Source organism: Podarcis vaucheri (genome assembly GCF_965113315.1).
Source record: "Podarcis vaucheri genome assembly, chromosome: 10".
Classification (NCBI taxonomy): Eukaryota; Metazoa; Chordata; class Lepidosauria; order Squamata; family Lacertidae; genus Podarcis; species Podarcis vaucheri.
Window position 1 is genome coordinate 34,043,823 of NC_138748.1, and position 25,044 is coordinate 34,068,866.

At 43.3% G+C, this 25,044-nt stretch overlaps 1 protein-coding gene across 2 annotated transcripts in view; it reads right to left on the minus strand.

Moving 5' to 3' along the window:
- Positions 1-24,508, minus strand: part of LIN7A (lin-7 homolog A, crumbs cell polarity complex component) — a 40,211-nt gene extending 15,703 nt beyond the window's left edge. Inside the window, exons 1-2 of one of the 2 annotated variants that reach the window (XM_082241394.1) lie at positions 24,383-24,508; positions 13,233-13,351 (exon numbers count right to left, since the gene is read on the minus strand). In XM_082241394.1, coding sequence (XP_082097520.1) covers positions 13,233-13,351; positions 24,383-24,428 — 165 coding nt within the window. In that variant the 5' untranslated portion in view covers positions 24,429-24,508. The remainder of the gene's footprint in view (positions 1-13,232; positions 13,352-24,382) is intronic. The other variant, XM_082241395.1, reaches the window with a different exon arrangement.
- Between the last annotated feature and the right edge of the window lie 536 nt (positions 24,509-25,044).

The window sequence follows — 25,044 nt, forward strand, 5'->3', positions numbered from 1 at the left end:
AGTCAGTACTGTTCTCAGGAGACATCTGTATGTGGTTTTGAGCTTTGAAAAAGGATTTTTTGGGGGAGATGATAGCACCTTTGGCACATTGTTCCATCTACTACAGTGTAACACAAAAGCAATTTTCCAGGACCAACAGCACAAAACATAGTTATGTGGACATGCATTGTTTTGTGAAGGCTCATGGGGCATAGCTGGATGCTGCAAGTAGTTCACAACTGCAAGCCGGAAGTGAGGAATAATTGTAAGACCACAAAAAAACCCATCTACTTTATCTTTTCTTATTACAAGGAGGAAGAATGGTTGCTGCAAGATAGTGTGGTTTGTCAACTGGAAATTAACAATAATAATAATGAGACCACTTAAAAGGAAACTGATTTCGAGTTGCACAGCTAAGTCCACATAGAGTATACCCATTGAAACCAATGGGCAATTTAGTCATATCAATTGATATCCATAGGTCTGCTACTGGTATGGCTTACTTGGTCCTAGCCCTCTGAGCATAATTTTTGGTGATGCAAATGGATCCTTGATAGCCCTCTAAAAAGCACTTTAGTATGATTTAATGAATGAGCAGTATAATTGTTTTGACCGGGGTGACTCTGGTTCAAATCCTACATATAATTGCAAGAAAGAAATGCTGTTTTAAAGAGAAGGCAAATAAAAAACAAGGGCCACAGTCCTCCTCATTACTTAAGCTGTCTTCATTTGTGCAGAATTTCAGCAATGATTTAATGAGCTATAGTACAGAAAAGACTTGGTCCAGGCAGGGTTGACCAACATAGTGTATTAATAATGTTTGCATTTTATCTTAATCTTGAGATATATTTTTTCTGTTGTTTTTTTTTTTAAGCACCATCCCTTCTAATTTTGAACTCATTCCAGTTTTGGAATGAAACTGAGTCACCCAAAAATACAGAAGTGGTTTCTTCATATTTCAAGGACTCCCTAGGCAGGCAGAAGGCTAAAAAACCCTCAAAGCTGCCTGACCATAACTAGAGTGTTTCTAGAATGTTAAGAGGGGTGGGGGAATCTAAAGAAACCACAATCTAAATTTTGACAACTTGCAGGTCTGAAAACAGATGTTTTAATTTACTCTTGAATGCCTTGTCCCCCACCACAATAATTTATTTCAATATACATTGGAAAGGTCAAACAGTAAAAATCTGGCTGATTGACAGAAGTTAGGCAGACTGGGTGAGTCTTTCAATTAGGTCTATGGTTGAAAGCAGTTGAGGCAAGGAATGTTCAGAAGTTTACTGTAATGAATAATACTCTCTATATGGGGCTGCTTTTAAAGACAGTACAAAAACTTCAGCTGATACAGAATGCAGCTGTTATGATGCTTGTCAGAGGGTCAGGCATTTGAATCAATTCTATACCAGTTGCACTGGCTGCCTATTTGCTTCTGGCCTCCATTTGAAACACTTGTTTTGATTCTAATCAATTAACCCATTTTACTAATAACACATGTGTTCTTATTAACTGCATGTGTAGCTCAATGCTTTTGAGATCTGGGTCAAATTAATAGATCTAAATGACTGACAATTAGCAGGCTGTTTATTACTATTATTAGAAACTGGCAAAAATATCCCAATAATTTTGAACTGGGGGTAGCCAAGACTATATTGCCAATAACACACTTGTGCTTTTTTTAAATCATACTGCCACTCGCAGCTAACGGGAACATGGAAATGATCTGTCTTTGGAGCCTCATAATTAGTATATTGCTTATGTATTGATCTATTAATACAACATCAGTTTAAAAGTATAAGATTGCCTTTGCTCAATCTGATCAGTGATCCATCTAATGCAGAATTCTGTTTCACTCATGGCCAGTTGGATGCCTGTGGGAAGTTTATGTGAAGGACATTAAGGCAACGGACATAACCCGCTGTCTGTACTAACATCTTTATTCACTGCCTCTGAATTCAGGGATTCAGTTTTGTTATCATGGCTGATAGCTGTTGATAGAACAAGCAGCCATCACCTGTGTACTGCAGGGGCCAGTAAGGTTTATCTTGCCTGGGCTAGATTGGTCCTGCGGTGATCCCTCCGTGGACCGGATTGCACATGCGCGCCCGTGATTTCCAGCATCTGCACATGCACAGACGCAATTTCCAGAGGGCAAAAAACAAAGGTGGATGAACAGCAGGGTAGATGTGAAATCCTTCTTCCTTTAAATGTATCCCTTTTTAACATTTCCCTTTTCATCATGGGAGAGATTTAGACCAACTCCTGAGCTGATCTAAATCTTCCCTATCTTGAGGGTATGTCAGAGGACTGTGGCGACTTTGGATTACAGGTGGTACCTCAGGTTAAGAACTTAATTTGTTCCAGAGGTCCATTCTTAACCTGAAACTGTTCTTAACCTGAAGCACCACTTTAGCTAATGGGGCCTCCTGCTGCAGCTGCGCCGCCTCTGCATAATTTCTGTTCTCATTCTGAAGCAAAGTTCTTAACCCGAGGTAATATTTCTGGGTTAGCAGAGTCTGTAACCTGAGGTACCACTGTATTTGGCTCCAATATGTTTTCTGGTCCTTCCCTTGCACAGTTCCATCATGCCCCCTTTCTGGCCCTACTGATGTCGTGGCTCTGACATAGCTTGTGCTGGGATATCAGGCATTCCCATGTTGGTGGGGAGTCGGGATAAAACCTTGACTCTCCCTCTTCAGCATTGGAAAGGGAGATCCAATGTATCCTATGACCCCCGAGATGCTCTCCCAGGGGTAATAGGATCGCTCTCTAAATCTACTACATGTTTCTGAACCATTATTGCTCAGGTTATAAAAAACACCCACTGAACTCACATCAATTTTCAACATGCGCTATATGCTGAATGCAGAAAACAGAACCACCTGACTCCTAGATATGCCAGACATGAATGCACTGAGGTAAGGAAATGCATATGTATTGTGGCTGTCAAGCACATCAAAAATTAAGCTGATTAATTATAGAAGCTTTAGCAAACTAATTAACCACTACAATTATCATAAATTATAATGTGCAAAATAAAATTATTTCAAAGACAAAATGAAGTTCATTTGCAAAGAACAAGAGCCAACTGTCATGGGGCCAATCTTGAGGGCCACAGGCTTACTGATCTACAGAAAACATTGACATGATACCCACAAGGAGGATTCTAACAGGCCAAATTATTCTTCGCTACTGCAGTCACTAAAAATACTGCTTTGACAGGACAGAAGAAAGCATAGTGGCAACAAACCCTTTTTATAAAATGGAAATTCAAATCTCTTGTGAGAATAGCAAAAACAAGCACAGAGAAGAGGCGTAAGGAAAAACAAAAATAAGGTCCCAAGTTCTGCTAATCAGGGAGGCACCACTGCTCAGTTTTGGAACATGTTTTGAATACAGAAGATAATGGCAACCCCAGCTAAAAAGGACTCAGCAGATCAGGCCTCTGTCTGAAACATTATACCGTATTTTTCGCCCTATAGGACGCACTTTTTCCCCTCCAAAAATGAAGGGAAAATGTGTGTGCGTCCTATGGGGCGAATGCATGCTTTCCCGGGCTTCCTGCAGCTCTGTGCCACCCTCCGGATCCCGGCGCAAAGCCGCGCGGGGCTCCGGAGGGTGGCGCAGAGCTGCCTGCGCTCCAGGGCTTCCTGCAGCTCCGCGCCACCCTCCTGATCCCGGCGCGAAGCCACGCGGGGCTCCGGAGGGTAGCGCAGAGCTGCCTGCATTCTGAAGCCTGATGCGCGCTGAAGAGCACCCCCGGGCTTCGCGCACCTCTCCGCAAGCCTGGGGAGACCGGCGCGGCTCCCTAGGCTTGCAGATAGCAGGCTGTTCTGGGGGCTGGGGTCGGGGGAAGCTCGGGCTTCCCCCGCGCCTGCCCCGTGCCTGGGGAGGGGAATTTTTTTTCTTTATTCCCCCCCCCCAAAAAATAGGTGCGTCCTATGGGGCGGTGCGTCCTATGGGGCGAAAAATACGGTAGTACTGCTGACAGCCGATGCTAACTGTACTGTGATAGACGCACCAATGGTTTGACTCAGTATAATTGACATAATCTCCACCAATGCATAAAGAAATTGCCTATTACCTAATGCAGCTTTTACTTTGCTATTTACATTGTGGGCTGATGGTGAAATATATGGGCATATCCATACAGGAAGATGGATATGCTTCTTTGGGTACCTCTGCTGTTGGAGGCAAGGTGGGTAACTGCTGGGAGAGGGATTTCCCAGTGATGGTGCTCCAGTTAGGAATGCTTTTTCAAGAGAGGTCCTCTTGACACTTGCCTTATTCATCTGGCAGCAGGTAAACATCTTTTATTATTATTTCCCTAGGCCCTTAAAGTCAACCCCTGCTGCCTTACCCAGGGTGGCGGGATTCACCAGGGCAGCAGATCCCAATGTTGATCATTCTTCCGCCCTTATTCCTGATGTAGATCTTCCCTCACCCCTTCTTCCTTGGTGGGGAGGGGAGGCATTTGGGGCTCCACCTCAGGTGTCTTGGGCTGACCCTGGTTTTACCTGAGACTTACTGCCTTTTTAGTTTTGTGTTTTATGATTATTCTGATTTGCTTCACCTGCATTCTTGTTATTTTCTACTTTCTATGTAAGCATTTCTATATGAATTTCTGTAATAAACTAACGGTGAAGGTCATTGCACCCACACCATACATTTAAAACACTTAATACCACTTTAAGAGTCATGGAGAATCCTGGAAACTGTAAATTGATAGGACTGCTGGGAGCTGGAGATCTTCGGTCAGCACTCTTAATAAACTACAGTTCCCATGATTCCTTGGAGGAAGCCATGGATGTTTAATTGAGTGCTTTAAATGTAACACGTGCTCCACATCAGAGAGCTATGGGTCTTTTATAACAGTCTCAACATCTCTTGTCCTTTGTCCCCCCCTTTTTAAACTTTAAAAGGAACACATATTTTTACATTGTTTTCAGAGCAGCTTCTTTTCTGAAAGTCAACCTACATTTGCAATTACACACAGAAATAAAAATGTGCAAATCTGTGTTCTGGGTCTGTGCCGCAAGTCTTTTGAAGGCCTAGCAATGTCCCTGCCTTTCATGCAAAAGACCCCTGATTATTGCCTGATAAAGAAAGGATTTGATAGTATCTTATGGAAAATACCTCCTGAGACTCTGGAGAGCTACCATTCAGCACAGACAATACTGGCCTGCATTGTCTGACTGAGTATAGAGTAGCTTTATGTGATGATTTGAATAAAAATAAAATTGGTCTGTTACCAAAGCTGTTAGAGCTTTGGTATGATACTCTTTTATTAATCTGAAAAAAAGTCATGTGCTTCTGTCAGGACAGTGTTAGCAGGCCTCCCTTGGAGACAAACATCTGCATCATTACGCCAGCTGTCAGAACAATTGGATGCCGTGCAAGAAAACTATGTGTCACTTTGCCTCATGCAGTGGGGATGATGATTCATTAACAATCCCAAACCTGCAATGAACTAAATCTCATTTAGCTCTCTGTGGAGCTATGACATTTTTAATTACAAAACATACCACAAGAGTATATGGAAAAAATATAAAGGTCACCTAATGAAATGTTTCTTTGAGAGTGTGAAGAAGATGAAATTAGACTTATTTTACCATATTGGGGGGGGGAATGAATATTAATTATAGTTAATTTTAAACCTTATATTTGGAATTAAATATCCTGAAAAAGCATCACATTTGAACAAAGGAGAGATGAAGTGCTTCCAAATACAAGGATTTAAGATACTGATATGGATTTCTGCTTTGTACATCTGCCTACTTGCATCCTTCTCAGTGTGCTTCCATACCAGATCTGTACTTTGCCTTCTGACTTCACTGTGAGCTGTGGAGGGAGGGAGGAACAGGGTGCTGAATGAGATGCAATGGAGCATTTCACTAAGAAATCCCTCAGCAGCCCAAGAACAAAGGTCTGATTCTGATCATGGTTTCTTTAGGGAAGAACAAAGATCCTGGTTTGGATAATTTATTATTTATACCCCGCCGTCATTAAAAACTTCCCTAAACAGGGCTGCCCTCCGATGAATTCTAAATGTTAGATAGTTGTTTATATCTTTGACATCTGATGGGAGGGCATCCCACAGGGCAGGAGCCACCACCGAGAAGGCCCTCTGCCTGGTTCCCTGTAACTTCACTTCTCGCAGTGAGGGAACCGCCAGAAGGTGGTGGACCTCAGTGTCTGGGCAGAATGATGGGGGTGGAGATGCTCCTTCAGGTATACTGGGCCGAGGCTGTTTAGGGCTTTAAAGGTCAGCACCAACACTCTGAATTGTGCTTGGAAACCTACTGTAGGTCTTTCAAGACCAGTGTTATGTGGTCTTTGGACAACATGGTATATCAAGGTTTATGGTTTGTTGCTCCTGCTTGTGCTATGGGAGGAGTGAAGCAGCAGGGGTGGACTTTTGGTCTTTCAAATTTCAGTGGTGCTCTGTGTGAGCCCAAAATTCAGCACCCCTCACCTTCCGTTCTGCTGAGCATCATAGTTGTGACACCCTGTGGTGCCCCTTGGGCTCAGTGCCCAGTGGAGCAGAACTGGTCATGCTGTCCTAAATCTGCCTCTGGAAGCAGGAGCAACCCGGCAGCATACTTTCTCACAGCAAGCCATGGTTTATGGCTTATTGCAACATGTGAACATGGCCTACCAATGCAATCCTATGCATATCTACTCAGAAGTCAGTCATATTGAGTTCAGTGAGGCTGGCTTTCAGGTAAGCATATATAGGATTGCAGCCTATGTCCACTGCTCATCTTCTGTGCAACACTCAGTCACTTTTAATAGGCTTTCTCTCTCTCTCTCTCTCAAGAGATGTCTCCCAGTGGACTTTGCTAACAGCGGGAATATAAATACGTAGGATGACAGTGCACTGCAGACCATCTCCACCGTCAGCTGCAATTTTGCTCAACAGTGGATGAAGATGAATAGCACTATGTGCTTTAAGTCTAGGATTTTGTAGAACTAACTATAGTACTGCATGGCAAAGCAGAAATTTGCAACAACCTGCAAGCAAAGGAAACAGGTAGGCAAGGTCCATAAACAAATCTTACATAACAAACATGCCTTACATAACTATAAATAATTGTGGCAATAACTGAACTGAATCAGCATCTCCAAATGTGAGTTGTTCTTTAGAATTTAAGGGACTGACAAGAGCAGCACATCAATATATTACCATTTGCTAGTCAAGCTTTCTGTACTCATTCCTACCCCCCAACCGTTAGTTGTCTCATCCCCTCCTGAGGGTCATCTAAGCAACCGGGCATAGCTGAAAGTATGTACATTGCTGGTGGTCCAATATTTTCTTCCCCTGTAACTGATTTTTTATCTTAGAGTCAGTAGGGGACCTCCGATTACACATCAGTCCTTTCATGTGACTCTGGATTCTGAGGTATTAACATTTGTAGCATCACTGAAAGCAGCACAAAACTGTGTATCACTAGCAGTCGTTTTAGAACTCCTGTAGTGAAGTCATCAGGATGTAGCAGCCGTAAATAGGCTTAACAAAGCCTCTTCTTCAGTAAATCTTGGGTTGCCTAGCCGACTCTTGTAATTAATGACAGCAATCTGACGCATGAAAAAGGCAATCATACCTAAAAGTTCTGATTCATACTATTCAGGGCTTTGTGGCAGCAATGCCAGGGAGCCACTGGTTGTGAAAGAAAATACTTAAGTTTGTCATTTGGCAAAAATTACATTTAGTGCCCTACTTGAGCTATAGCAAATGTTATCATTATACTAAATGTATGCAGAAATACCCGCTTGTGTGGCTTTTTATACCATGCATTCTAGCTGCCAAAAACCATGATGCACAAAGGGGACAGCATAGATTTTTCTATCGCCACCCCCATCCCTGTTTCCAGTCAAGTCTCCTACAAATATTCAGGTTCTATCAAGAGAAGGGTATTCTCTATTGCTTTGGAAGACAGGTCATGTGAAGACATGGCCCGTCCGCAACACCCCCAGTTTATGTCGGCTGCCTCCTCTCAACTTCCCCTTCCTTGGGAAAGATGCACAGCTCAGTGGTAGAGCATTTGCTTTGCATGCAATGCAGAACATCTCAGGTTCAACCCCCAGACATCTGCTGATAGGGCTGGGAGAGACCCACAAATAAAATCCTGCAACTGCTACTAGCGAAGGCAATGCTGAGCTAGATGGCCCCAATAATCTGACTTGGAATAAGGCACCTTCCGTGCACCCAATTCCCAAGCAAGAAGACCTCTAAGAGATGCAGTTTAATTTTCAGCCTGGGAGGAAGGGTAACTTCCCAGCCACCACTGAGCAAGTTCAGCCTCTTTCCTTTAAGTCTGCTGGGTCAAAGTATGTCTTGTGAAACCATGGGGAGGCGAAAGTACCCAATAGCACAGATGGAACCTGTTTTTTGGGTTTTTTTACAAAGTCCTGTGGAGGGAGATTTAGGGAGGCAAGGAATAAATCTGCCCTCCCTCCATGTTGCAATCCCAGTAACAATCAGTTTCCCACAGCTGTAAGCTAATTCAATAAAAAAAGATGTCGTTGCATGCAAGATATTAAGCATGACATATACCTCTGACCCTTAAAATGCATTGGTGATACAAGACCAGATATATTTTTGGGTTTAGCAGGCACAGGATCTAATCAGATTTCTAGACAAAATTAGCGAGCCTAGCTGAGCAAGATTTATATTATTAACACAAAAGAAAAGGAAAAACAACATTTCATGCTTGGGTGACATCTGTTATTGCTGAGGCTTTCCCAATTTATCTTTTGCAATAGGTTACATGTCTTCTCCCTAAACCCTCATGAGAAGCAGATCCCTTCTGAACTCCAAATGCAAAATATAAGCCTCATTCACCTAAACCACATTTTAGGTCTACATACATGAGGCGGAATGAGTCTGAGAAAAGCTTCAGACTTGCATGCTCCTTCCTCAGTCCCCTGTCCTCCCACTTAGCTGAGGACTTTGTGAGTATTCAGCAACACTTTACATTGATTGGCTTGCCATTGTGTATGAATCAGGGTTTATAATCTATCAACCGTGTTTTGAAGTCGGCTTGCTTTTGAAAATGACCAGTGTTTGATACGCAGTTAATTATAGACTATAATCTCTGGTTCACACACAACAAACTGAGATTAGCGGGAAAGTGAAAGTAAACACTGGCAAACTCCTTCTCTTGGCCAGATGGGAGTGTGCAAGCCTGAGGCTTAACTTGGTTTCATGACATACATGTGGCTGCTTTGAACCAGAGGTTCAAAAAGCAGTTCAGGGCTGCATGAAAGCTACTTTGCAAACATCCCATCTTCCTCTTTGAACCTCTGGTTGCAATCAATGAGAAGGAAATAGGTTGGTGTAAAAAACAGGTTTATCCCTCATTTGAGGGGTGTGTGTGTTAGGGGAATGGAAGCATCCATCACTTTTGCCTAATGCCCCCCCCCTGTCATTTTGCCCTCTGTGATGTTGGACAGGCACCGACTACAGATCTTTTCATAGCTTCATGGAGGAGTCATAGAAGGTCAAACCTCCCTTTCTGGAATCATGTCTCAGGGAGGGAGACACAATGAATCTATGGTGCCCCAAACACCCACCCAGGGACCATAGGATTGCAGCCTAAATCTTCAGTGTATCTGAAGAGGTGTGCATGAACACAAAAGCTCATACCAAGAACAAACTTAGTTGGTCTCTAAGGTGCTACTGGAAGGATTTTTTATTTTTTTACAATAGAAACTGAAATAGTGATAGTTCACTGACGGACAAATTTCAAGAGATAGCACGATGAAGCTGTTAGCTGTGAGTGTGTAGAGCAGGGGTCAGCAAGGTTTACCTCACCTGGGCCGGTTCACTCCCGTGGAAATCGCTCTGTGGGCTGGATTGTGTCTGCGCAGACATGATTTCCAGCACCGAGGAAAGCGCAGCACTTGGGGACTCGCCGAGCAGGCGGCTTGGTTCAGAGGCAGCTCATGAGCTGTTTAAATAACCCCCACTGGGCTGCTTGTGGCCCATGGGCCACAGGTTGCTGACCCCTGGTCAGGATGGGTTGTTTAATTTCATCCCTTGTAAATAAATCAAAGCCTATTTTATGAGACATACTGACTGTATAACAAAATCAGTGTTCTTAACACACTGATTTGTGGGGGCAGATATCTGTAAAGCAAGTAATGGACATTTGGGGATGCTATCTTCTAAATATTCCTCCACCATGGCTGAGATTATTCCAAGGCACCAATCAATGCCTCAGTAAGCGTAGACATTTAAAGAAAGTGAAAGCATCCTTTCTTTCAACATGTGGTTTCTTTCCAGCTTTAGGCTATGTACACCTTCACAGTTTAAAATGCAGCAAGGTCATTGTGCACCTCCACCCCCATTTCAAGTAGTATTTGCAGGTTGTTGTACACATCAGAGAGGGACTGGGGATGTCAACACCCAATGTGCATTATCTGTTGGGTCTGCCTGCCCCGGCAGTACTCTCCCCTCACCTCCAGTTCCTATTTCTGAAGCTGTCATCCATGCATGTGTGTCAGGGAACTGCCATCGGAGCCAGAGGGAGAGGGAGGGCTCCAGAGGGATTCCGGAGAGCGTCCCGGGAGGGAGAGAAGCAGCACATCTTCTGGGGAAGGAAATCAGCGTAACACCAGTGGAGAAGGGGGGAAGATGGGGGAATCGGCGAGGTGGCTCCAAGACTCCTTGCTGGGAACCAGTGGGGAGAGCACGGGTCCTCCGATGCCCACACCCTCCCTGCGCAGAAGGCTTCAGCACAGGGAGGCTAGGAGGAGTCTAAGCGTCAAAGAGCTTCTTTGCTGGAAGAAGTTCAAGAAACGCCCACTAACGGATTCTGCCAGCGATTGAGACAGCCAAGGGCGCGTGGCTGTCCAGACAGAAAGGGTTCATTCAGGCAACCAGCCAAGAGTGGCGTTGATTTACACACAAGCAACCCCTAGAACCATTACAATGTTCAATGGCTACCTCAAATGTACATACCTCAGCTTAACACCAAGATGGATGTGCCCTGAAATTTCCTTTAGGATTTAAGCTGCTTTAAGAGAAAATGCACCCAGGAGCAGTTTTTCTCCATAAATTACAGAAGAGCTCTGCATTGTGGGTAGCATCACATGTACACAGATTCAAAAGCCAGTGGCAGGAGCGCACTGGAGCCAGAATAAACGGTAAAGTGTGCACAGACTTATTTCAAACCCCTTGTCATTTTCTTGTGGTAGGAGTGAATGAGTTTCGAAAAATCAAGATCTCATGGTGTAACAGTCACTCAGCAGTCGTAACTAATCAAGAGTTGATAACCTGAGCATACTTTAGTGCAGCTATGCAATCACTTAAGAGGTTCATCTGTTTCCTCATTGTGAGCTCATTTTCTCTGTTTCTGGTACAGTAGACATATAAGACTAGCCAGAGGGATCATGTTAGGTACTTGGCATAAATATCAATCTATTTCTTCAGAATTCAGCAATAACTGGTTAAACATATAATTATATTCTCTTTAGGCTGCTGCCTTATACCTAATTACCTGGAAGGAAACATAATTGAACTCAATTACACTTACTTATGAGTAGACATATGTAGGATTGCACTGTGAAACTGAACTTAATTTTCTTGCTATTAATGGGGGTGTGGAGGTCAGCTGTCACTAAACAATAGCCCATAAGAGCTTTTGTGGGCTATTCACTGTCTTGTCAAAGTCCAGCTAGATAGCTTTTAGTTCATTCAACCGATAGTGAATCACAGTCTAAGTAATTTTCTGCTTTCCTGAATTTTGCACCTGTTACAAAGGGCTGCATGTTGGCTGCTGCTCAAAACACTCTTCACAGATGAATATAAATGTAATCGACATTCCTAGTAGTATTACAGAAAGGCAAATCTATACCACATAAAGACAAAGCTACAATACAGCCTGTCATCAGTTAGAAGCTTTTAGTTGGTCAAATTAAAGGCCTTCATCATGATAGCTACTGCAAATCAAAGACAGCACCAATCTTTTGCAAAAGAGCAACATTCTCTTTAAAATAATTTAAAAACATTGCACATTAAACTACTGTACACTGTGTTTGCTGTTTCTGCTAGCCATCAAAATATTTCTTCATTTAAAAACAGTGTTTCATTCTATGTACTGTCATTGCCTGGGAACCCTAGTGTTGCTGTTGCTGCTGCTATTGCTTAGATAATAAATAAATCAGAATAGTGGCAGGCAGTCCATAGAGACCAAGGAAGAAAATGGAGGCACTTGCTAATTTTCAGGTACAAATTGCTATTTCCAAAGAGTGTTTGGCAACACACTCCTGGCACAGCAACTTTAAGGCTATTTTAGCCAACCATCTAACGTTTAGGTGGCTCTAGGCTTTATTGTAATTAAAAATTATGAAGCAGATCAATTGCTCTCTTCCTTCCAAACCCCTGTAAAACTGACATGAACATGTTAATGGAATTAAGAAGGGAAAACATAAATGGTTTTCTAATGAGTAACAGCAATGTTGTGAAGATGTCCATAGTGCCTTCCTTCCTGCCACAGATCACAAAGTGGTAAATCTACAGGGCTGCAATTAATCAGTTACGGTAAGTAAGTTGAAGGTTTATTAGCCAATTTAAAATTTGTCCATGGAAGGATGCTACTGAATAATTAGTCAGAAGATTTAAAAAAAATAATAGAAATGATTATTTGAAAAATAAGTACTTAAAAAAAAAACCTAAAGAAGGCACTTGCCTCTTCTAAGATGGTGCTTACCGTTAATCTATTTATAAAACTGGATTTTTCCTTTAAAAATTATTGTTTGTCCATAGGGGAAAATAATATGCAGGTTTAAATTGATTAATAAAAACTCCTACCTGTGAGAGAGTGCCACTGAATGTGGTGTACATCTCTTCCTGGTAGCCATGCATGGCATTGTGCCCATAAATCAAACAAATATTTCTTTAATCAGATAGCAGATTTATAAATTAGCTCACCTCACAAAGATCTCCTTATGTTATGTGTGATAGAAATTACTACCCCAATGGAACATATTTATTAAGAATCTGCTGTGTGCCTTAAGACCCCGGTCTCTCTTGTTCAACACAGCCGATTGGACCTCACGCGGTTCCTGAGTTATTACAAACGTTCATTTTTTTATGGAGGCAGTAAGTCTCTGGCCACATGCCGCTGACTCTTATGGAAACGTAATAGAACGATTTTCACTTATTTGCATAATACAGCATAATGTGCAGTGGCTCGTGCACAATGTGAGTCTCCCCATTAATAAATACGGCCAGCGATTCATTACCATACCTCTCTGATAGCTGTACAAAACTCACTCTGCAGTACTTTTTTAAGTGACTGCAGCTTGTGTCCTGGTACTTCTCCAGCTTCTTGTAGTTTCTCCAGCAGTTCAATTGCTCTGGCAACATCTGAACAGATAAAAATAAGGCAAAAGGTCAGGGAAGGTCACATTTTGACTTGTATTACTGCTGTTCCAGCTACACCAAGGAGCATATGCTATAATTTTCAAATTGGACAGTGAGATTTTGCCACCCCACATTCCCCCCCCCCCGGCTGTTCAAGTTCAGTTCTGCGTTTTCACTGACTTAAAAAAAATATGACTATTGCTTTAGGCTGCAGTCCTAGGCAGCCATACATGCAGGCATTGGAAAAGAGCAAATATTGCCCGAGGGGTTTTGAAAGTTTTTCCTACAGTCAATCATCTAGTTAATCAGGTAAGCCCACTTGGGCAAATCTTACGACACAACGCACAAGCTGACACAATGCACCAAGCTCCTACATGCTTGACATACACCTTTCCCTCATTTTGGCAGTCTTAGTAAAAAGAAAAGAAAAAGAGGGGGGGAACCCTCAAACAACAACAAAAGAGCAGTAGAATTTTCAATTGTGGGGACTGGACTACCAGGATAATGGAATGCATTGGATTGTTCAACAATGGAACATATTACCTCTCAGAAGGTGATGGGCTCTCCTTTGCTGGTGGTATTCAAACCACCAGTGGTCCAATGGCCATCTGCTAAGGGTGCTGTAGTTGCACCCTGCATTTGTACATTTTGCATTGAACTGGGGTTGCATTATCAGGATTTCCCAAACTTGGGCCTCCAGCTGTTTTTAGACTACAGTTCCCTTCATCCCTGACCACTGGTCCTGCTAGCGAGGGATAATGTGCTTTGGAAACAGCTGGAGACCCAGGTTTGGGAAAGAGTGGATCAAATGACCTCCAAGGTCCCTCCTAACTCCCATGGCAGACCTAGTCATTTTGTTATTCCTAGGTTGGTTTGGATACCTTTCAAGGCTATTAGCATTAATAATGGTCCTCTTTCGATCCTAATGCAGAGCACTAGGCTAAATGCAAGGATCTCATCACTTAATGCATGGCCCACAGATGGCTCAACTTCGGTAACACTAATGGAGAGAAGAGATGATGGCTCTGACCCAGTTCCTCACTCATTCTGGTGACAAGACCTGCCAAAGCAGATCAACCTTCTGTCCACTGCCCAGAGGGACAGAAATGCAATGACCAAAATAATGGGATGAAGAGCTGTTTATCAGCAGGTGCCCCATGTTTGCATGATAAAAAGTTGCTTGCTGCCTCCTTGTCTTGCTATTTTGTGAGCTGCGTGTATAATGTGAAGGTCTGGTCTTGATTTATTAATTTTGATTGACTGATGGGATAAGGGAAAACTACAGCTTTAAAGACAGTCTCATTTTCTAGACAGTCTAGAGATGTGAAGGCTTGAGGGGGAAAACTGGTGGGACCCAGTTTTACTCCATTTCCCCCCTTATTTCTTTCTTTAAAAATTGGGGGGAAATAGAAAAAATGGGTGAGAGGACCCCTCCCCCCCCATATTTTTCTGTGGGTTTTCCCCCAGGCCTTCCTATTTTTAGTAATGTATGACATAATGTCTGTGCTATAACCAGAGTTCTGCGATGGGTAATTTAGCAAATATTAATGTATACAATGCTAACATTTGAGTTCTTACATAAACACACAGTAACTTGATTTGAGGGTCATACAGTTCAGATAAGATGAGATGATAATAATAATACATTTTTTAAAAAAGGTGGAGCAAAATATTTGAACACCTCAGTTGCCTTCAACTGAGCCAGACCACTGATCCAACTAGAACAGGGCGCTCTCTGCTCTGACTGGCAACAGCTCTCTATTGGTCAGGCAGAGATTTGTCCCAGTCTTACTATTAGCAGAAGTGAGCACATGTATTTACCAGGAAGACATAGAGCCAATTCATGTATGCCTTTCGGTGTGGCAGGAGGTTTGTATAGCATCTAGGCTACACAACAAATCCACACCAGAACACGCATTATGCTAAAACCTGGGAATAGCTGTAATGAAGTGTTAAAACAAGTGCTGTGCCAAAAATCTCTCCTATCCCCCCCCCCATTTCCCATCTATTTTTGATGAGAAAAATTGTGACCAAAATTTTTGAAATAGGAGTAAGATTTTTGTGAAATTTTCATGGGTGGGGAGGAACAGTCTCATGGGGTTTTGTTGTGATTACTAGCTGCTAAGGTGGGCGTGGGCTACCTTTGAACACCCTTTCTTTTGTTCCAAAAATAATCTCTCCAGGCCTCCTGGGTGTCCATTTTTCCTGGAAACCCCATGATGCCTTCAGCTGAGTTTCCCTCTAAGCACAGGGAGGTGGGAGAGCTACCTATTATGAACCCAACAGCTGTTATTTTTTACATGAAGTCTTTTTACTTTTTTTAAAAAAAGTGTAGATTTAAAAATAAAATCAGTGACTGTGTCAATCTGAGATGCTTGGTAGTCAGCCTCCTTAACTTCCTGTGCCTCAGTTAAATCTCAGAATAAGGCATAGTGAAGTAAATTCTCCTATCGGTTTTTTTCTTCCAGATCAAGATGTGCATGCAGCCCAGAAGGTTCAAGAGCACTGGATAAATGTTTAATCTTTATTTTAATGTTTAATCCCCATGCAATGATAAGGTAAACTCAACCCTGCATTCACTCAATTTTTAAAGAAAAGTGCCATGAGAAAGAGCCAGGCAAATAGAAACATCTTTTGCACTGAAATAAAACTTTTCAGTTGCTGATGAACAGGGTTCAGCACAGCACTAATTAAAACCACCAGTCCCTCTTTACAAGTATGGAAATCAACTTGCATTGAACAAGACAGAGATTCCTGGCTGTTCTACAGAGTGTGATATAATGAAGATTAAAAGCTGATAAGACTCTGGCTTTGCTGGGATGAGAAATTATGCAATCAATCTCCTTTATTGGCATAAAAAGTGCATGGATCAGAACACAACACAGTTAATGAAACATAGCAGGAGATACTTCAGGATAAAACTATCAGGACATCATGAGGTACAAAGATGGCTCCTAGGACCTATGGTGACGTAATTTCATAGCGTCATTCAAAAATCTTGCCACATTCTCCACAATATCATTGCTACAACCGTTCAGCAGATAAGACACTCTGGAAGAGTCTGTGAGATAAATCTCCTCTTCAGTAAGGGGGTTAAATACTTACCATATATTCCTGCATAAAATAGGCAATTAAATAAAATGTGGGTGATGGATTCGACCTGTTTTGTGCCACGAGGGCAGTATCTTTCAGAGTATGGGATTTTCGAGAAACTACCTTGCTGAAGGTACACTACCTGAAAGTCTTTGAGCCAAAGCTGAACTACAGTGACCACAATGTGATCAAATGGGTGAGGTAATTGGTAGGAGTGGAATCTATGAGACAAGATGCTAGCTCTGAGCAGCCAGCTGGCTCCCTCTCCCCTAGTCTCCCTTGATTCCAAAGTACAATTGAAGAGCACCTCTCTGGCCCCTACTCTGTACACAGGCTGGAAGCTAGACTCCTGCGGCTTCTCTGGAAAAAGAACACTGGTGCCTGCTCTGGCTTCAGTCACTGTTGGAGTTTGCAGCTGGCACTGGGCAGCCAAAGAGCCCGCCCTGCCCCAGGTCACTTCACCTCTTGCTTCTGTCCCAGGGTATAAAAAGGCCAGTCTAACCACCACCCAGGGAGCATCCATCACCATGTGATAAAACCCTCTTCTGTTGGTGTCACCACTTGCATCATATCCTAGTATTTTTGGAAGTTCTTGTGCATATGTACTTGCTGGGCAAACCTTGAGTTGACTCTGTCTCCTGTGCTTGCTATTGCTGTTGTGATTGGTTGGGGGCTCACACTTCCCCTCCCCTCTTTGTCGTGCAGAGTCCTTGATATGGAGCCCTGCTCTGGGAAGGCCTGTGACCAAAAAGGCTGAGGGTTGGCATCTGCTCCTTGTTGGGCTGGGGTGGGTGGGCATAGCACAACATTTGAAAGCTTTGGAGTCCTGTTAATGGCCTCTCCCTCCCCCACCCCAGTCAGAACTACACCCTCCTGCAAAAAGTAAACCCAGCAGGCACACGAGGACAGATCAACTTGTCTTTAAAAATCTACAGGTTTTGTCCTCTTAATTTGAAATTGGCCAGTAAGTAATTCCTTGCCTCCATTCTCTTCTCTCTCGCTTGCCCCCACCCTGCAATTGCAGTTCACCCCAGGGGATCAAAGACAGCTTGTCTGAGTCACCATGGCCACTGCTCTAATAAACAAGACTTAGACAATCAACATTATAGTTTGCTTTTATTCCATACAATGAAATGGCCAGAGCTTTTTAATACTTTTCCTACAGAATTACTGCTTGCCTAAACTGAGTAAAAAATCCATAAATTCATGTCTGTACTTGAATAAAAATATTCATGGCTTAAAAGCAAGCAAATAACCAATGAAAAGGGAGGAAATAGGAAACAAAATGGAAAAATTAAGAATTATAGTATGAAAACCATATTCTAGCTTGTGGGTTGTGATTATAGGATTCTGTCATTATCCTGTTTTGAATGTTCATATCCAGGGATCATTTTATACTCTATTCAGGTCTCTCTCTTTATTCTTCATCTCTATGTTTCGACATATCCAGTCCATTCACAAGTTATTTGCATTTAGACAGAGGAAGAAAATGAGGTTGAGCTTTGCGAACTTTGTAGTGAAAAGCCTTTCAAATATCTTAGGACAGATTTGAGAGCAAGATGAATCATTGCCGACAAGTTTGCATTGTTTTGATGCCATACTCCCATGTACTAATTTCTGGATGGATTTAGAGTAAACCCACCTCAGTCTCCCATTTGCCTTGTTTACAGCTAACAGCTTTGATGAAAGATTAATGGACAACGTAGCAGCATGTGTATCTGTGGCAACAAGAGGAACTGTACATTCTATGTATCAAAGGGACATTAATGATGTCTTAATGCAAGTAAGGAAAAGATCAGGTCTGCAATTTGCTGAAAGTAGCAGGCTATATATAGGGTGCTATCCCAAGCCATCCATAATGCGATATTGGATGTTTCATCTAGGTAACTTAAAAGTCGATTCATATATTATTACTGAAGGAACATATGCAATGTGCCTCCATTCCACCTGTATTAGCCTCTCTCCCTCCATTCAGCAACCAATGCAGACAACAACTGCAAAGCTATTCAACAGCCTCTCCTGGCACAGAAGGATCCCTTGGTACCTTCATCACAACCCTCATCTAACTGCTGATAAAAGTCTATCTCCAACCTCGGAAGCATAATATCACCTTAGGGAGCAAGCCTGCATATGAGGCTGTTAAGATTCAGGTAGTCATCCTTTCTCTTTGCCTCCTCTTCCCCCCCACCACCCCGCTTACCACATATCAACAACTGTTTCATGTCCTTTTGGGTGTTGCAGTTCTGAGATTATTACCTTGCTCTCTACATTAACTGCCTTCAGATTTGCCTGAAAAACTGGCCTACTTAATTGTTCTCCTGAAAGGTCTCAATATATTTCATACTAGGTTCAGCCAACTACCAAACACTCGACGGACGTTTTCAAGTCAGCAGTGCCCATATGTACATTTTAGGATACTAAATTTTGCCTCTCATAATGAATTCATCGTATATTGGCACTTAATGAATTTACTGGCAGTGGCTAGTGGCTAATTATATGTTTCACTTCTCTCCTTTCACTCTGCTATGCCTCTCTCCATTCTCAGTTTCTCCCTTACTATGCTCCACCATTCAGCCTTACCCACTATGTGCCACATGATCTTTTGCCTCCCAAATCCCTTAAACCCTGGAACATCTGCAATTCAATCTCCTGGTTAGTTGCACTGCAGCACGTTCCTTGTTCTGCCAGCACAGCTCCATGCAAGCTAAATGGCAATGCCTGTGAGATTAAACTATAAAGTGATTAAAATTTTTCATTATTTCAGAAATGTATTCTACCCAACAGAGAAGTTCTGCAAGACAGTTTTGCAGGTAGAGAAGACATATGCTGGCAGAAATTAAAGAAAGTAAATCCTGTGTTTGAGATTCAAGTAATCTACCACCATTAAACTAGCATTCAAGGATTTACAGCAGTGGGGAGGAAAGGCTTTTTAGGTTTGAATTGCTTTATAATGTTTTGTATAGGATATGTATCTAATTGTCACTCTTGCGTTCATGTAAAAATAAGGCATGATTTTATCTTACTATAGTACAATAAAAAGTAATCTTCTTTAGTGACTGGTAATATTTTACACTGTCTGCACTCCTATATTCAAATTAGCAGAGGACAGAGTTGCAACTAACAGAGAAATTCTATGCATTATCTGGCTGCCCCAAAGTTAGCCCCATTGATTTCAATGGGATTTACTCTGGCACAGGCAATTGGGACTGCAATCTTGTACATGCTTACCTGGTAGTAGCTACAGGTTACAATGGCAGAGTGACTGTGTTTCAGCCAGTGTAACTATTACAATCTGAGGGCAGGCTCGGAAGAGTGACCCCCTTTGTCCAGATCTTATCCTAACTCAAGACAAAATCCTGCCACTCCCGCCAGTGTAAAGCCATGATAGCAAAACAGCTATCATTCATTCAATGGTAATCAGAAAAATCAAAGCAGTTTTATTCAAGAGATGACATAGCTAGGTATACTGTTTTGCATAAAGGAGGTGCCTGTTGCCACAATCCTCAAATGCAGATACTACCCCACTGTACACTGGGAAGCCCTACAGGGAGCACATTGGTAAATACGATGGATTCTTCTCCAACTGCTGAACAAACCACCACTCCTGGTATTTATGTCTGTGCAAGAATAGAACCAGGAATCAAGCAGAATTGGAGGTAGAGCTGTTTTCAACTCCTCTGTTGCATGATTGAGTAAATGGCAACATATTTACCCCTGTCCTGTGAATTTCCCTATGCAGACATCAGCTGGAATGCAGGATAAATGCACACCCAGTGGTAGAGTGGAGAACTGGGCTGAAGCATGAAGAATGGGAAGGAGAGCACCTTGGTGCTAGAACCTTTTCTCAGTTGCTTACTGTCTCCTCTCTATCCTGTGCCATGTGGACCAGCGGTATATCTGGTATTTTTGCAGGACTCCAGTACTTGAAAGATAGCAGAAGCAGTCATATCCAATATGTGGCTGCACTTTTTACTCTATTATTGTGATGAGGAATCTGTGGCTGCTCCCTCATACATTGTTGGATTCCAACACCCATCAGTTGCAACCAGCATGGCCAATCATTAGGGATGATGGGAATTGTAGTCCAGCAACATCCAGAGGACCAGAAGTTCCCCATCCCTGCCACCTTAAATGCTGGAAAGAAAGCAATTTTGGTTCCCCTCCACATCAGCATTTAGTAGGCATTTTTTCTGAGTCGAAGGCTTGCCAAAGTTGTCACCCTTACTACTAATGCAGCTAATGTTGTTGTTTTTTTATACTTCATATGAATGGATAGTATAAATCTAAGAAGCACGCCTCTACCTTCTTGCTATTTCCTTGCTGTTTGTCTGGGAACTACTGTTTACCCTAAGTAGCACTGTATGTTGCAATGTCAAAACTGTGAGTATTAACATGGCAACACTAGGGCCTGTTTATGCATTTATGTAAACATGCAGATCATCACTGCTACTAAATGTTATTTAATGTCATTCTCATTTGCAAAATTCAAAATATTGGAAAGTTCAGACTGTTTTAGTAAAACATCAGTAAAGTGTATTAATTAAATTTTGACTCACCTATACAGCTATCATGCTGAAGTTTATTAATAGTGAGAGTTTTCAAGTATGTTCTCAGATTTATGTAACTGGTGATACTACCTCCCACCTCCAAACAATATTTTCATTGTTTTATGTATAACTTGCCATGCCAACTGGGACCCCAAGCAAGGGCATTTCTGTACCTTTTCTATACACTCTTATGCAAGCTCCACCTGCAATCTACATGTAAAAAAGACAGAAGTGTAATTACATATAACTTTAGTGAGCTAGCCTTTAAAAATAAATAAGGGTCATGGTTGTGTGATACTTTCCTTTGAAAAGCTGTGCTTCCTAATGGATTGCCATCTGTTCAGCCTTTTGCCAGGAAATATTTATCCTGCTTAATGTGGTCACCACAGAGGTGGAGCTGCAGATTACACACTGAGCTTCTAAAAAGAAGAAAACACACATTCTTCCTCCCAACCAATGCTTTTCCTTTTCTTTATCTAATACTTTATCTAAGCTTTCCTTTGTTTGATTTGTGTGCCATAAACCACACATTTCAGAAATCAATTTTAAGCAATGTAATTGTGGACATCATATTATAAATTCCTCTGCTCTTCATCAGAATCCAACAAAGTAAAGACTGTCTAAATTTTAAATGGAGACTGAACATTTCTTTTTTACACTGAATGTGCAGCAGAAATCTCTCTGTCTTGTTTTTAAGAGCCTGTTGTAATCCTCTACAGAGCATACAATTATAATGAAGACACTGGCTTTAATCATTCCCAAATCAAGTACAAGACTTTAAAATTCTTTAGGAAGCTTATTCCATACAGATCAAGATTAAAAAAACTGAAATGCTTTAAAGACTCTGACACCATGTGGATGGAATTTATTTGATTTAATTCAGTAAAATGCACAAATAAGTAGTGCTAAACAGCAAATAAGAAAGCAAATTATTATTCTTACCTGTTTCAGGTAAGCACAATACCTCTATATTTCAAGTAAGCACAATAGGTAAAATGCCCATTAGGAACTATGTCAATCTTTTAAAGTATTTAAAAGATTTTATCATTTAACCATTTTTTTTATCCCCAGTGTAACAGTAGGTTGGGACGCCGGTGGCGCTGTGGGTTAAACCACAGAGCCTAGGACTTGCCGATCAGAAGGTCGGCGGTTCGAATCCCCGCGATGGGGTGAGCTCCCATTGCTTGGTCCCTGCTCCTGCCAACCTAGCAGTTCGAAAGCACGTCAAAGTGCAAGTAGATAAATAGGTACCGCTCCGGCGGGAAGGTAAACAGCGTTTCTGTGTGCTGCTGTGGTTCGCCAGAAGTGGCTTAGTCATGCTGGCCACATGACCCGGAAGCTGTACGCCGGCTCTCTCGGCCAATAAAGCGAGATGAGCGCCGCAACCCCAGAGTCGGTCATGACTGGACCTAACGGCCAGGGGTCCCTTTACCTTTTAACAGTAGGTTTACAATACAAAACTTCATTTATTTTGTTAAGTTTTTAAAATAAATACAACTTCAGTAATTCTGCCTTGTAACTTAATTATAGCAGTGAAGAATGCAACAGAATTCCTCAGCTGCAGCATCAAGGATGACAGTGATAATATAACAGATGCTAAATGGGGAAAGTGTGGTATAGTGGTTATTAGACTGGAAGGATATTTAAATCCCCGCTCAGGTACTATCTCTCAGTTTAGCCCACCTTGCAGGGTTATTCTCAGTGCAATGAAGAAGAACAATTTTCTTCTTTGAAGGAAAGGTGGGGGAGAAATTTGACTAACAACCAATCAATTAGCTGTCTTTAGTGATATACCATGCTCCCACTACAAACAGCAGTAGTATCAAATTAGAAGTCTACAAGGAAGGAATGAAGTGGTTAGTTTAACTAAATTAAACCAAGGTAACAAATTCCCCCTTATATGAAATTCTTAAAGGTATAGTCTCTCTAAGGCTATAGATCTGGCAGGCCTATCTCCACAATAGTCTCCAGTCCCCAATACTTCCCCCCACCCCAGGGTTGTCTCTTCTACCTGCCCTTTCCTTGACTGGGGTCTCTGCTCCTCAATTTCTGTATCTTGGAGGTCTTCTCCAAGTGAGTTTTCTATTTCTCAGTACAGGGTTGGGGAACCTGTGGCCCTCCAGGTATTACTGGAATTCACCTCCTATCTTCCCCAGCTAAAGTGATCATCAGGGATTGAAGGGAGTTGCAGCACAGCAACATCAGGAGGGTTTCAAATTCCTGCCCCCCTGCCTTTTGGCATGCTCTTTCTTTCCTAAGGTCTCTATTAGGGTTTAATTTCAGCCAAACTGCCAGCTTTCTCTTTTCTCACAGGAACCAGACTGCAAACATTCTGACAGTTTGGGAACGGGTTTAGCTATTCCATGGCATCACACCAGCTCAGCCAATTGGCACCAGAAGCTTCACCATAGCAGCACAACGCAATACAGACTGGGATCAGAAGCACAAGAGCTTTCAAATCAGCTTTGATTCTGGTTCTGTACACGTGCAAGCTTTTTCTCACCCTGCGAGAGCTTATTTTTCTAGCAGATGCTTGATGGAGGACGTGACGATGAGTGAAAAGAGCCACCGAAAAGTAATCCACAGTTCCTCTACCACTGCTGTGGATACATCAGTACACTGCAAGGAGAAATCAGCTCCCGGCCATGCTATGCAGCGAAATAAGTAAACAGCAATGAAGACTGATTACTCCAAACCACATTAGTAATCCTTGTGCGGCCAAACTGTGACAAATGAGTAGCTTCCCCCTCCCAATGCATTTCCAATGCATGCTTACGTGTGGAGTTGCGAATCTCCTCCACACCGATTGCTGTTCTGGACTGTGGGCTTTTGCATTTATTTCTGGCGACAGGGCTCTTCTTAAGAAACCTGCCATTTTGGTGCAGGTGGGTACACCCGCGAGTCCCTGATCTCCAGGCAACGGGATCCTGATGACCTGTGTGCAATCCTGCTCTCCAGTCTTCCCAAACTGGCGCAGAAGCTCACACAAAGTTTCCCTCTTTTTCATCCTCCCACCCCGAGCCCCATTCGCTCGCTGCCTCGAGTCTCCCTCCGCGCTCATCGGAAGCCACAGCTGATCCCAGCAGCTCGGCTGCCGGCGCCCTTCTCCCAGGCTCGCGGCTGCCCTTTCCCGCCCGGCAAAAGCCGGACGCTTGACTCCGGCGCAGGGTTCAAGCGAGAGGTCACGGCTCCCTCCTTGGCGCCCTTGCCCGCCTGCTCCCGGCTCCTTCGGCCAAAAGGCAGCAGCCGGACAAGCGAGGCAGCCTCTCAAGGATGGCTCGGTTCCCAGGACCCTTTCGTGGCAACAGCAGCAATGGGGCTCCAATGGCCCCGGGCGGACAAGGCATCCTCGGAGCCCTCCCCCCAGCGAGCAAGGCGGCAGTGGCGCGCTTACCTCGGTCCAAAGTGAGCGGCTGGACGGCTGTCAGCGTCGTCGCCATGTCTGCAGCGCCGCTGAGGCTGAAATGACGCTCGGCTCCAGTGTGAGGCGGGAGAGGGTGGCTGGGAGCGGGAGGGAGGGAGGGGCGGCGAGGGTGGGGCTACGCGAGGAGGAGGGGGCGAAGGGGAGACGCGCGTGGCCGGGAGGGTGGCGCGAGGGCGCAGCGGCGCGCGCCCAGGGAAGGCTGGGAGACGCCGCCGAGCGGACGGGGCAGTTTTCAGGCGGGCGGGAAAAGGGGAAGAGCGGCAGGCAGGGGTCACGCCGAGGCCAGCCGCATCCCTGGGCAACAGCGAGGGCGTGAGCGGAGTTTATGGGGAGACGTGCAAAGACTCACGGGAGCTGGAAGGAGCCTGGACGCGCACAGCCCGCTTCTGCCGTCCCCCTTTCAGACTCTGGACCCTCGTCCTAGGGATGGCACCGTTCAGACGACCTGTGTGACCAGTTGTGATTAGCAGAACCAGCACTTCTTCCCTCCTGCCCCTGCCTCCCCCGTTCCAAAAAAATAAATAAAAAAATCCCATGTTTTAGGACTGTTTCTACATTTCTGGACCTGATAGGATAGTGTGTAACAAACAAACCAAAGGAATTTGCCAACCCCGTTTTGAAAGAAAGAGTCT